We start from the raw sequence: 13713 nt of genomic DNA on the forward strand, positions 1-13713 counted from the left end.
ACATTGTTGTGTTAGTTTCAGGTGTACAGCAAAGTGAATCAGTTATACGTACACATATATCCACTCTTTTAGCTCCCTCCCTCCCTCCCTCCCTCCCCTCCCTCCTTCCTTACTTAGCAACAACTCCCTGAATTCACAACAAACACGCCTGTAGGCTCCTGGTCTGACTAGGGAAAGCTGGAGAAAGCGGAGGACTGCGAGGAGGCACTTCTCCTAGACTGTCCCCAGGAGGGAGGGGCTTCGAGTCCCCCCACCCTCCCTGCTGGAGGCCACCACTCAGGGACACAGAGGAAGTGGTCCTGCTCCCAACTCAGGCAATGAAAAAAGTGGGGGGCAGTGCCAGGTGTGGCTGAGCAGGTGTGGGGTGGGGGGGCAGGGCTGGGACTCCACTCCTCACTAGTGAGTCCCACTTGACCTTTGACCCCCACCTGCGGAGACTCTTCCTGCCTCTGGGCCTCTCAGCAGGGGCCTGTGCTGTTGTCATGGTAACTTGCCTTGCTCCTTCCCCAGACTCTTAGGATGGGTGACAGTGTAACAGATTGGGGGTAGATGGGGCTGGGGTGGCCCAAGAACTCTGCTCTCAGAACCCCAGTGGGCCAGGCACCTGTGTTGAGGGGGTGGGGAGTGGTGGCCTCTCTTTGATCTCTTCCCTGGGCAGGAACTGTGGCCTCTAGCTAGGACCTGGTGCGCATTGGGGTTGGAGGGAGTATGGAATGAGGGGGTGAGGCACCATTCTTTCATCATAGCACAGAGGGCTGCTACCAGGGTGAACATGTATTGTGAAATGGTTAATAGCCCAGCTGCTGGAGTGTCTGAGTTCAAATCCTGACTCTTCTAATTTTGGACTGTGTGCCTCAGGCAAATTACTCAACTTCCCTGGGCCTCAGTTTTCTTATCTGTAAAGTGGGGCTAACAAGAGAACTTTCTTGTAGAGTACTAAATTAGAGGATTAAATTAAATAATGCCTGAGAAGCCTTCAGGGCAGCTTGATGTTACAGAGTAAATGCTCAATAAACATTAGAGATCCTCCTCGTTGTTATTATTAGTCATAGCTCTTCATAGGAACTTGTGGTCCTGGGGGGGGGCTTTAGCAGGGGAAGAATTGATGGGGGTGGGGAAGAGACAGACTTTCCAACACTTCAGACTCCTAGATTCTAATACCCATCCAGACCCACCTTCTTGCTGCCTTGGTTTCCCCACTGAGGGGAAACTAACATCTTGGTTGCAAGTTTGCCGAATAGCCATGCGCCTGGAGAGGGGTCTGAGGTCTTAGGGCCTGTCTCCCTCCACATCTCCCAGCACTTCTCAGGGCTGAGCCCTCCCTCCCCAATGCTATTAGCTCAGATCAGCTTCAACACCCCTCCCACCATCCCATCCCCTGATGCTCTGTTCCTTCACCAGGCTGAACAGCCATTAAGACACTGTTCTTAAATGGCTTAGATGGCCGACTCCTCTCTTTCCTGGCCTAAGGGGTCAGGGACCTTCTTTGGGGAGAAAAGTAGCAGTGTGGGGCTGTTATATCGATGGCAGCTGTTAGGCCTGCCTTGGGGCCCAGGGTCCACTGGATTCCCTGTACCCTGCCTGGGCATCTTCCCTGAGTGTGGCAGGGCAGTGCCCAGGCCTGTGATATGTATAGAAGCCCAGATGGGCATGCCTGGCACCTACTGCACACAGATGGGCAGAAGCCCATTCCGAAGCCCAGAGGAGGGGTGGGGTCATATCAGCATCCAGAGGACACCCCCAGAATCCTTTCCTCTGCAGCGTGGCTGAGTGTGGGCAGGGCTGGGTAAAGTTCTGTTTCAACCCTGTGTGCCCTGGGGCAGGCCAGGGGAGAATGCTGAGTGACTCTGGGTGAGCAAGGCTCCGAAAGGCCCCGGGATGAGAATCGGATGATGGAGGGGCTAAGGCTTGGGGACTTCTGGGTGAGGAGCCCAGCCCTGGGCAGCAGGGATGGTGTGCCCACAAAGAGGGAAGCTCTGCAGATAAGTGGTTTGGTCTTCTGGGGAGTGCATGTCCAAATCTCTGGAGAAAGTGGATTCAGATGTGGCAGGGTGCCTGGGATACCAGGGCTCTTGGGTACCTTCTCTGGCCTGGTACCAAGGTGGGTGGGCTGGAGCCCCTGGGTCTACTGACCACCTCCTTCTGGGAACAGAGGGAACACCTCCCTTCCATGGGCCTGGGAGTGAGGGCTCAGTGTTGGCCTGGGCCATGCCTCACTGCTGGGCTGGCTGTGCAGCTTTTGCCCAGCCCCTGGGGCCTGTTCCTTGGGCAGGCTGGGGCTATTTTTGGGATCGGGCTGGGGCTCTGGGGCCGGTTTCAGATGTTCCAATGTGAACAGGAGAAAATGGGAACAGATGGCTGGAGGGTTCCAATCAGCAGGTCCTGCTGGGAGCAGGTTATTTTTAGGGCCTTATTAACCCTTTGGGGGCTGTGGAGCCACCCTGAGAGGGACAGCCCTCTCTAGTTGAGAAGAGAGCACAGGTCTTCTCTCTGGACCTCTACTTTCAGAACTGCTTGTCCCAGTTGCTCTTCTTTTCCTCTCAGACCCTCCACTCTTTAAAGAGGCCCATGGCAAGAAAGTAGGCTCCAGCTTCCTCCCAGCCCAGACCCTGCACGGAGACTGCCAAGGAGTAGGTCGGGAGAGGGGTGGCTGGTGGAGGGGATGGGACGTGGGCCACTGTTGAAAGGAAACTCCCCTTTGCTTTTCTCCTGGGCTTTTGAGACAGCCCTGAGGCTAAGAGAGTGGAAAACTGCTCTCTGGGTTCATGCTCTGGGTTTGAGTGTACGTCGATAAACCCAGTGATGCCCAGGGGAGTGCTAGCTGAGGGAGCTGGCCTCTGTGAGGACAGAGAAAAAGCCAAGTTTTTGTACTTGATACCACTGGGATGATGCCCATGGGCCCCGATCCCTTGGATACTCAAGAGCAAATATCTCGAGAGTGCCCATCTTTACCAAATGCCCACGGATTTGGGTGCCACGTAGGGCGTAAAGAAGGGGACATCATGGCCAGAAGTGGTTTGTTGAGGGCCGAGTATGTCACAGGCATTCTGTTGGATGGTTTCACTATTAGTATCTCACTCAATGTATTGATCCTCATTTTGCAGATGAGGAAACTGAGGCTCAGAGGGCTGAAGGGATGGACAAGGTCCCGTCGCTCAGAAGGGGTGGGATGTGATTGGCATCCTTGTCGGCCTGACTGCAAACCCAGCTCTCATTCCACTGCATCACCCACACTGCCAGTGTCCCAGCCCCAGAGGGCGAGGCTGGCAGGACTGGGCCTCCTCAGGGAGCAGGTCTATGGAATGAGTGTAGGAACGGAGGCCTGGGGTCAGGAGACCCTGCCTGTCACTGCTCTCACAATCCCTTAAGCCCTTCTTGCCTGAGGGTGCCAGGACTGACACCAGAAACCCCATTTGGCCTTCCTGTCTTCCCTGCGGGAGGATCACAGGCATACATCCTGTCTCATCAGCCCCCACCCCAACCCATCCTGGCCCACATGCCCCTGCTTCCTTGTAGGGTCACAGCAGTCTGGATGTCAATGTGGGCAGAGCTCGAGGGCCCTCCAGCTGCTGCTGGTGCCAAGAGTTTGGGCCAGGCCTGCGAGGTGAGGGCTGGGAGGATGCCTCTGACGCTGGCAGTACCTGGGGGAGAGAGCAGAGCAGGCAGGCGGGCTCTGGGTGAGGTCCCGCGCCCCATGGTGCACTGCCTGTGCCAGCAGTCTGCCCGCACTCGCAACTCCCACAATGGCCCCATTGTTCCCAGCCGCCAGGCAGTCAGGCAGTTTGGGGGAGGTTCCTGGGCCACCCCTAATCCCCCCCCAAAAAAAGGGCCAGATTAACCCCTTGGAGGATAGAGGCCAGGTGAGGGCCCACAGGGAGCTACCCTGTCCATTCCTCCCTTCTGGGAATCCCGGCTTGGGACGCCACCTCCCAACACGTGTACCCAGCGACAGGGCATCTGGGGAGATTGGGGTTTCCCACAGGGTGGGGAGTAGCACCTAGACCCTCTCCCACCCCCAGGGTGGTGTAGGTGCCAGGGGGCAGGAAGTGCCAGTGGGGTGGCAAGCGGAGACCAGATATATTTGGGCTGGTGAGGCTAATTCCAGTCACTGCTGCCTGCCCTACTGGCTCCTGAGCTCCTTTCCTTCCTGTGAAACCAGAGCTGGGTTGGGCCTAGCTCAGGATTTCGGTGGATTTAAAGAGGCAGCACCACCCCTGCCAGCCTGGCTTCCTCTCCCCTTCCCGAGGTAGGGTCTGGGGCAGAGAGAGGACTGGAGAGCTGCTTGCTTCTCCCTTGCCCCAGGCTAACCCCTAGCCCTTGCCCCTGCTGGGGTACCAGGCTTTTGGCACTCCCTTCTCCCAGAGCTTTGGGTGGGTGGGGTGGGCGGGGGTGGGCTGTGGTTTCCTGTGTTGGCTGTTTGTGCCTGGCCCAGAGTGCCCGCTGCCTGCCTGGGCTTCCTGCCCTGTCTTGTTTCCTTGTGCCCCCCCTCCCTCTCCCCCTCCCCCTCCCCCCGGGGAAGGCAGCAGCCAGAGATTGGGCAGTAGCATTTGGGGGCACCCTACTGCCAGGCCGTGACTGCTTCCCAAGGCCTGGCCACTTGGGCACTGGCTACGGGAGCCAAGTGAGGTGACCTCCAGCTTGTCTAGGCAATGCCACTTAGTCTGGTAGTTTCCAGAAGGGCAGAATCCCCTCTAGAAGCACCCTGTTCCAAGACCCCAGACTGGAAGGTCTGGGGCCAGGAGTTTCCATGTCCCAGCAGGGTTAGGGTTGCCTTGACATCACCCTGGGGCTGCAGGTGGGGTAGGGCTGGAAACTCCCAGACAAAATGGTTGATTTGCATGGTCTCCTTTGGCAGGAGGTGGGCGGAAGTGGGGAGAGCTGCTAGGAACCAGGGTGAGGGGAAGGCCCCCCAAGCCTGGAAGTCCCCACACAGAGGGTCCCAGAGCAATACCTTGGTTCTTGAGCAGATTTCCTGCTGGGCTCTGAATCCTTGACCTCCCCACCCGGCTGAGTCACCACCTCAGGAAGAGGAAGTGACCTGGGTGTTAGAGGAGAGCTTCTAGGGACCAAGGAGTCCTGACACCCAAGAGAAAGGGGACTTGGGACCTTGTTGTCTTGAGGGCTGCCTCACCCTAAGTCAGTGGCTGAGGATCCCACCACTAATACTCCCAGCAGGTTCCTGTTCTTTCAGCTACCACAGGGTCCTAGCAGCCCACTTCCTCTCTAGAGGTGTCTGCCCACTGTGTGTGGAAGCATGGACCCTCCAAGCGTGTTCTTACTGCCTCTTTGGGATGGTTCTGAGCTGGGCAATAAGACTGGTGGGCTGGCTGGGGAACCAAGGAGAGGCTCCCAAGGTGGGGGCAGCTGGAAATAGGCAGGTTGCCCCATCGAAGCCTTCCTGGTATCCCTCCCCCAGCTGAGGTCAGGCGCACTTTAACCCTTAGGTCACTGCCCCCCACCCCCCACCCCACACCCCGCACCCCACGTTGCACCAGGAGGGCAATATCTTAGCCAGGCTTTGTCTCAGCAGCCTCCTGGGCTCCATTCTCATAGATCTGCCCCTGGCCTCTTCACTCAGGTGACTGGCACCTGCTCCCTGTTTGTGAGCACATGTCACTGCTCCCCACCCTACCCCCTAAGAGGCAACCACAGCGCTGTGTTCCCAGAGCTCCATCCCTGTCCTTTCACCCATCTCCGGGGGGGGAGGGGGGCTCCTGGCCTGGTGCCAGGAAGCCCCTTCACAGTTTGTTTAAAAACTGCACCCACCAGGAATCAGTTTTCCTGCCTCCCATCCCCAAGGTTTTCCAGATCTCTTCCGGGGACTGTGAGTGCTAGAGGAGGACGGGGATCTCTGGGATCTGGGGCAGACCCCTGAGGGGCAAAGGGGGGAGGTGTGAGATGGGAAAGTCCTGACTCATCTGTACTTGACTCAGCTCGTCCTGCCGCTGGGTGGGAGCGAGGGGGTGGAGTCCTAGAGGGGAAGGCAACTCCACGATTCTTCTGGAGAGGAGGCTTGCCTGACTGGGTACCCTGGAGAGGACTAATTTTCTAACAGCCCCTTCCCAAATTATTAGATGTCCCGATATTTGAAGCTGTAAACAGGAAAGTGGGTGGCCTTTGCCCTGCCCCAACCCCCGGAGGCTGGGTCCAGTGACCTGCGGCGTGTGGGAAGCCCATCAGTCTGGTGCAGGCTCAGATGAGCTGTCATGACTTGAGGGGAGGACACTGCAGTGTAGAGGAAACACCAGGGGAATGGGATCTTGGTGCTGCCATGTAACGGTCATGTGACCCAGGGGCCTGTCACTTCCTTTTCCCAGATCTCAGTTTCCTCACAGTGAAATGGGGATAATGCTGCTGTCGTGGCAGATGATTGGTAGTTTTGAGGATCAGCAAGGTGGTGAAGGTGCAAGCCTGGGACCCATGTCAGCCCCATAGGCCTGCCCCTAAGCCCAGGTGCCCTCCAGCTCTCCCCACCTCAGTCCCCTCAACCCCCACCCCCACCCCCCGCACCCGACCCCGCGTGATGCAGAAGATGGGGGCTGGCAGCAGGCTGCTTCCCAGCCAGGCCCTGGACTTTGGAATCTTCCCGAGGAGCCTCCCTCCCTAGAGACAGAGCTGGGGTGGGGAAGGCCAATGTGCCCTGGGGTTAAGTTAGGGTTAGACTCCAACAGGGTCACTGGTGTGCCCCCGCCCGGCCCCACGCCCAGGTCCCAGCCCAGCCTCCGGCAGCTCTGCAGGGAATGTGGGCAGGGAATGTGGGCCGGCGTCGGGCTGGGCCTGTCACCTGGACAAAGCTTCTGACCCAAGACTCCTCCTCTCCCCCTACCCCTTTCTGGGATCTGTGGGGGAGGGGGGGACAGGGCTGGGGGCGGTCGGGTGAGGCTTCTGTGTTTGTGTAAGTCTGTTTGTTGGTGTATCTATGGCCCTGTGTGTGTGTTTCTTTGTGACTACCGGGCTCAACTTTCTATGGCTCCCTTGTGGCCGGGCCTCAGTCTTTTCATCTGTTCAGTGAGTCGATGCGCTCCCTCTCTGCACTCTGGCCGCCTCTGGAAACATGCCCCAGGCTGCTTCTGTGCTCCTGCTTCGGCCAGCACCTCCCTCGCCCTCCCGCACACCTCCGCGGGCCGGCGTGAACGCGCCTCTAGTTTCCTGGGCTCCGTGCGTGTCTTTGTCTCCCCGTCCACGTGTGAGCTGCGAGTGTGTGTGAGTCAGAGTTTGGGTGCTGGTGGGTCCCAGGGCCCCTGCCTGGCGGCTCCTAGCGCTGGACCGAACCTCGGCCCCGCCGTGGCGCGCGCCAGGCCCCTCGCCGCACTTGGCCGTGGGTCTGTCCGGGCGGCGCGTGCGGGGCCGGGAGAGGCAAGCTGCAGTCCTGCCCGTCGCCCGCTCCCCGGCTCGCTCGCTCGCTGGCTCTCTCGCTCGCTCGCTCGCTCGGCCTCTTCGCTCTGGCTCTCCCGAAGGGGGCGGGGTGGGGTGCTGGGGCGGGGGGAGGGGAGGTTCCTGCATTCTTGCGGTCGGGGAGGAATCTGAGCCAGCGTTACTGGTCTCCAGAAGAGCCCAGCTGCAGCCCCGGGGCCCCGCCAGGCCTCTCGCTGCCCGCCCGGGCCTGCTGGGATGGGCACGGGCTAGGCCTCGAGCTGGGGACGGGGCATCACCCCTACCCGCGGCCCCCTTCCCGCCTGGGCGCCCAGGGGCAGGGCTCAGAGCTGGGGGCGGGGCGCCAGGGGGTCCCCCGCCCCCCGGGTGAGGGGCGTGCCTGGGGGTGGGAGTCCCCCCACCCCCACCCCCCGGGGCCTGACAGACCTCGCGGCCGCCCCAAGTGGGCACTTTTGCAACCCATCCTTTTAGTGAATTCTGCCCCTGTGGCCCGGGGGCCCTTGCTAGAGACTGCAAGCTCCCTGAGGGTAAGGTGCGGGAGGAATGGGGTTAGGAGCGGCCACTAGGATCCAGACCCCAACTAGTAATCCTTCCTTGCCATTCACACCCTACCCTATCCAGTTCCCTAGTCCCAGGGCTGTTGGGTCCTCCCGTCTCCCTTCCCCTTCTCACACCCCCTCCCCAAGTCACAAGTTTTCTCTTTGGGGCTTGTTGCTGCAGTCCCTGCTCCAGTACCGAGTACCTGGCTGGGCCCTGGGCACGCACAGGGGCCGTAGCCCCACTGTGTGTGGGAACCATGAGGATCCTGGCTAACAAGACAAGGTGTGTGGGTGTCGCGGAGGGCGGGATATGTGTGTGGAGTGAGGGGAAGGGAAGGGCCCAGTGGTGATGGGACTGAACTGTGCAGGCTTGGAGAGCGAGACCCCCTGAGTACCTGGCTTCCAGGCCACCGGCGGGCTAAAGGGGGGTCAGAATGGGAAGGCCTGCCCCGAGGCAGGAGCCCACAGCTTTAGTGCCTGGGCCCAGGGGACAGAGGAGAATGGCAACCAGCTAAGCCTGCTGTTCTAGTCCCTTCCAGCCCTTTCCTCTTAAAAACGGTTTGAGCAGACCCCTGCCCACCCCACTGTCGGGTCCGATGGCGCCCTCTGGCCTCAGTCTAGCTGGGGGTGGGAGCTGGAGGGAGGGGCAGTGCCTGCCTCCCTCCCCTTCTCCAGGAGAAGCCGGCAGACAGGGCCAGGCGGCAACAGCAGGACAGCAGAGCTGAAATAAATCTGAGCTGGTGTGGAATGAGGGGGGATAAATATCCTCTCCCGTGATGTGATCTTTCCAGCGGCTATTAATAGGTCTCCGGGGAGGGGGAGGCGGTGGGGGGAGCGGGCTGGAGCTTAAAGGGCCCGCAGCCTAGGCTGCAGGAATCCTTGGCTTCAGTCTGCTTTGCACACAGTCCCCTCCCCATTTTTTTTCCTGCTCCTGCCTGCCGGCCAGGCATACTAGTAGACCCTCTTGAGGCATTCCCCTCCTGCTCTGGGGAGCTGTCTGGACCAGTGGGTACCACTCTCTGGTGTGCTTTTCCCCACTTCCCCAGGGGAATGGGGCTGGGGCATGAGCAGTGACCCTCAGGTCCTGTGCCCCTTCCATGCTGGTGTTGGGACACATGGCAGTTGAGGTTGGGGACCTTGGAAGGAGTCTGAAGACAGCAAACCCTTGACGAGAGGATGCTTAAGTGTTGGCCAGGTGCTAGTGGAGGGGGGTTGCCACGGAGGCTTGCAGTCTGTTGGATGCTGGGGGCTGGGGGTGGGTTGGATTCTGCCAATGTGAGGCCCTGGTTTTTGTTTGAATTGTGGGGATTGGAGGGCGGAGGGGGTTGCCCCATCTTCACTGCCCGAGGTGGAGAGGGGAATCAGCCCTTCTCTGAGGAGCCATGGAGGGGCGTAGGGGATAGCTGGTGGTCTTAAGATGCCACTCAGCCCCCACCTCCCCTACCACTAGGCGAGGCAGGATGGGGCGATTAAAATCCAGGCATGCTACACCCCTAGCAGGATTAACTTTTCATGTCTCTTCCACCTTCTCCAGGTTACCCCACCCTAGGAGGAGAGAAGCTCCAGGGAGCCCGCCGCTGTCCCCCCGCGGCCACTGCCCCCCTGCCCCAGCCAAGCCAATGCACCCAGAAAATAAGTTGACCAATCATGGCAAGACAGGGAATGGCGGGGCCCAATCCCAGCACCAGAATGTGAACCAAGGACCCACCTGCAACCTGGGCTCGAAGGGCGTGGGGGCGGGGAACCATGGGGCCAAGGCCAACCAGATCTCACCCAGCAACTCAAGTCAGAAGAACCCCCAGGCAGGGGCGCCCCCTTTCAGCTCGCTCAAGGGCAAGGTGAAGAGGGAGCGGAGCGTGTCTGTGGACTCCGGAGAGCAGCGAGAGGCTGGGACACCGTCCCTGGATTCCGAGGCCAAAGGTATCCCATTTCCTGATCCCCGAGACCCCAGCATCTTCCACAGCCCTAGACTCACACTTGCTGGGAGACCATCTTTCTAGCCCCCTTGCCTAATCCTCAACCCCCACTCCTCTCCAGCATTTATGCCGGGGGCACGTTTCTCTTACCCCCGTTATACCCACCCATCTGGTTATTCTCTCAGGATTGGATGGAGATGTCTCATCCTTAGGTGCCACCCATGGAGGGGCCACACAGAGTGATGGGGCCTCTGGTCGGTCAGTCTCATGCCTCTGCTGCTTTCCCACCAGAGCCCCCAGAGCGGGAGAGGGAGGTGCTCTGGGGTGAGGAGCAGACCCTCACACTTCCCAGGAGCCTTCTGGTATCCTGGCTGGTGGGAGCTATGGTGTAGGCACTGGGGCCTGGAAGAGTAGCAGCAGTTTCCCCCTCCCCCCCCCCAGCCCTAATTAGAACCAGTTGCGGTTGGGGATTATGCTGGGCTTGGTGCTGGGTGGGGGAGGGGAGGCAGGCAGTAGGGCTGTAGAGAGAAATCAGAAACAAATGGTGTCGTGGTGGGGGCCAAGGGCTGGCAAGGTGCCCACCATGGCGGGGCAGTGCCCCCTGGGGTGGGGCATCTGGGAGACGGGGTTGGGAAGGATCCTGGCTGTGGGAGGACAGGGCCTCTGGGTACTCACTCTGACCCCTGCCTGCCTGGGCAGAAGTGGCACCCCGGAGTAAGCGGCGTTGTGTGCTGGAGCGGAAGCAGCCATACAGTGGGGACGAATGGTGCTCAGGACCCGACAGCGAGGAGGATGACAAGCCCATTGGGGCCACCCACAGTGAGTGCCCATCATTGCCACGATGCTGTGGCCCATGGTGCCCCCAGAGGATAGCTGCCCCGAGGGAACTTTCCTCTCCTCACCTAGGCTTTAGAAGGCCCAGCCTGGGAAGAGGGAGCAAAGGGTCAGGAGCCCAGGCTCCTCTTCTGCCATCTCCCATCTCTGACTCAGTCCCTCCCTGCACTGTGACAGCTCAGTTGCTGCCTTCCAGGTGCTCAGTGGCCCCCTCTCCCTGGGGACCAGGGTGGGGTAGGTTGAACCTCAGGTGGCCTCTCCTGGCCACATCTACACCTCCTCCCATGAATTCCTGGCCTATGCTGCCACCTACTGGTTATTAGAGGGAGGGCGGTGAGGGTCCAGCGTCACTGGGAGCTGGACAGCTGGCTCTGCTGCGCAAAGCTGTGCTAAGCCTGGGTGTGAGCTGACATTGCCTGTGTCTCTGGTGCCCTTCCCTACCCTCTAATTGACTCCTGGCAAGTGCCCGGAGTGCATCACCAGGACAAGGAGTGGGTGTGGGTGGATGCCCACCCCTCTCATTCTTGCATTGATCAGCATTTATTTGGGCTTGGCACTAGTGATGGGGGAGAAACGGACATACTCCTGCCCTTGGGAAGCCCATATACTTTGATTTGATGCTTTCCCTCCAAGCTTATGTCTGTGTGTGGGGAGAAACAACTTAATGCGTAAGAAACTAACCAGAGAATGTTAAATTGTGAACTTGTCGAAAACCAGACTGTAGAAAGAAGGAAGAAAAAAATATGCAGGATACTTTTTGCTACTTTGTTTTATTTAATCCTTATAACAGCCTTGTGAGGTAGGTGTTACTATGATGCAGAGGCGGAAACAGACTCGGCAGATGTTTGTGGAAAGAGCAGATCATGTCCGTGGAGGTGGTGTATGGGATCAAATACTGAAGCCTCTGCAGCTGGCTGGCACTTTAAAGGTCATCTGGTCCCAGCCACCCCCCACCCCCACCCCAGGGGACTCACTGGTGGTCCACAAGCCCCTGGCCAAACCCTTCAGTGATAGATGGGGGTGGTCACTGCTTCCCAGGACAGACCCTCCTCAATTCACTTTTATAACCCTAGACTGTACCATTGTAGAAACATGAAAACACAGGGAAATCAAAGAAGAAATTGCTAACATCCCATACCTGATACCAAGGCAAGCACTTACTGTTTTAGTTATATTGCCATTAGATTCTCGAAGGGTTCTTAATGGTAGGGCAGTATAATATAGAAGTTAAGAGCACAGACTCTGCAATCAGACTGCCTTGGTTTATATCCTGGGTCTTCCACTTATTATTTGTGTAAATTTGGGAAAGGGCCTCAGTTTCCTCATCTATAAAAATAATCTTTTCCTCTTAGCGTTGTTGTGAGGAGTCAATGAGTTGAGACATGTAGCACACTTAGAACAGTGTTAGCTTTTTTTTTTTTCTGGCTGCAGTGGGTCTTTGTTGCTGCACATGGGCTTTCTCTAGTTGAGGCGAGCAGGGGCTACTGTTCGCTGCGGTGCGCGGGCTTCTCATTGTGGTGGCTTCTCTTGTTGCGGAGCACGGGCTCTAGGCGCATGGGCTTCAGTAGTTGTGGCTCGCGGGCTCTAGAGCACAGGCTCAGTAGTTGTGGTGCATGGGCTCAGTTGCTCCGCGGCATGTGGGATCTTCCTGGACCAGGGCTCGAACCCGTGTCCCCTGCGTCGGCAGGCGGATTCTTAACCACTGCGCCACCAGGGAAGTCCCCAGTGTTTAGCTTTTATTGTTATCATTGTACTAGAAGTTTTTTAATTGAAATAAAGCCTGCCTCTCTCCCCATAACTCATCCCCAGGAGTCCTAGTTCTGTGTATTGAATGTGCACCTTCCTCTTCCCCAGGGCAGCCCTCACACATTGAGGTCAGCTCTCAAGTTCCCCTCCCCCCCAAAACTTCTGGCTTTGTTATTCTATGTAAAACTGGAGAGACAGGGTCCAGAGCAGGGGGGTTAATGAGGTAGGAGTGTTAGAGAAGACTTCTTCAAGAAGAGGAGCCTGCCCGTGGGCCTGCAGGAAGGTGGCTGCTGCCCCAGCTCAGGGGAGACAACTTGGGGCAGTAGGTGCTGTCACTTACTGTCTGCAGGCCAGGCACTTGATGGTGGCAAAGTTCCACCCACTCACTAGACCTATGAATGACCAAGCGTAGATCTTTTGTAGGCCAGGACTTACAGTCAGGGCTGTGACCATGGAACAAAACCTCGCTCGGTGCCGAGGATGGCCAGTCTACCCTGGCAGTGAACCCAGTATGTCAGGCTTTTGTAACTCTCTGTTTTCTAAACAGTTTTTTAGTTTGTGACATAGTTGTGAACTTGCTGTAAAAATAGATTTCTTTGACCCCCCTCCCCCTCCTGCAGGGCTGGAGTTAGTGTTCCCATTTTACAGATGAAGGAACTGAGGCTTAGAGGGAAGGAAGCATCTTGTTCATAAGGTTGCAGAACAGTTAGTGGTAGGGCTAGAATGAAAACCGTTCAGCGTTTGAATCATCAGCTGTACAAGCTCTTTGCCTTCTCCCCTCACCTGGCCAACGTGCATACACACGCACAGACCACGGTGAGGGGTCGGAGCAGGGCCAAGCTCGGGGCTCTGCAGCCCCTGCCTGGTGCAGACCCTGGCTCTGCACTGCCTGGCTGTGTCACCTTGGGTGAGTAATGTCATCCCTCTGAGGCTGTCAAGTGGAGTATACGACAAGTGGGGTGTACGACAGCTTCCTCCCAGGGATGTGATGATTAGATGGAGTCACATCCATAAGCGTCCGTCAGGGTGCCAGGCGTGTGGGAGCCTATTCATAAGGGTCACATTTTCCCTCTCCCTCCTCTCCACACGGTCCGCACAATTTCCATCCTTTGCAAAGGTCTAGGGCAAGTATAGAAACTAGACTAGTGAAAATGCCCGATTGGGGCCCTAGATGACCCTGTGGGCACGAGCTATGAAGCAGTGAGCCTCTCTGTCCCTGGGCATCTCTGGGATGGTACGGTAGCGGCAGGGGGGTGGGCAGCTGTCCCCCCACTGGATCTCCTCTCTAAATCTGGGCCTCTTTC

At 58.1% G+C, this 13713-nt stretch overlaps 1 protein-coding gene across 1 annotated transcript in view; it reads left to right on the forward strand.

Annotated features, from left to right (window-relative positions):
* Window positions 1–8170: 8170 nt before the first annotated feature.
* The window catches only part of BCL9L (BCL9 like), a 13348-nt gene continuing 7805 nt past the window's right edge, over window positions 8171–13713 (forward strand). The window contains exons 1-3 of the mRNA XM_007456301.1: window positions 8171–8196; window positions 9448–9833; window positions 10529–10650. Of these exons, the coding sequence (XP_007456363.1) occupies window positions 8171–8196; window positions 9448–9833; window positions 10529–10650 (534 nt within the window). The remainder of the gene's footprint in view (window positions 8197–9447; window positions 9834–10528; window positions 10651–13713) is intronic.

The sequence above is a fragment of the Lipotes vexillifer genome, unplaced genomic scaffold (genome assembly GCF_000442215.2).
Source record: "Lipotes vexillifer unplaced genomic scaffold, Lipotes_vexillifer_v1.1 scaffold753, whole genome shotgun sequence".
In the NCBI taxonomy this organism is placed as follows: domain Eukaryota; kingdom Metazoa; phylum Chordata; class Mammalia; order Artiodactyla; family Lipotidae; genus Lipotes; species Lipotes vexillifer.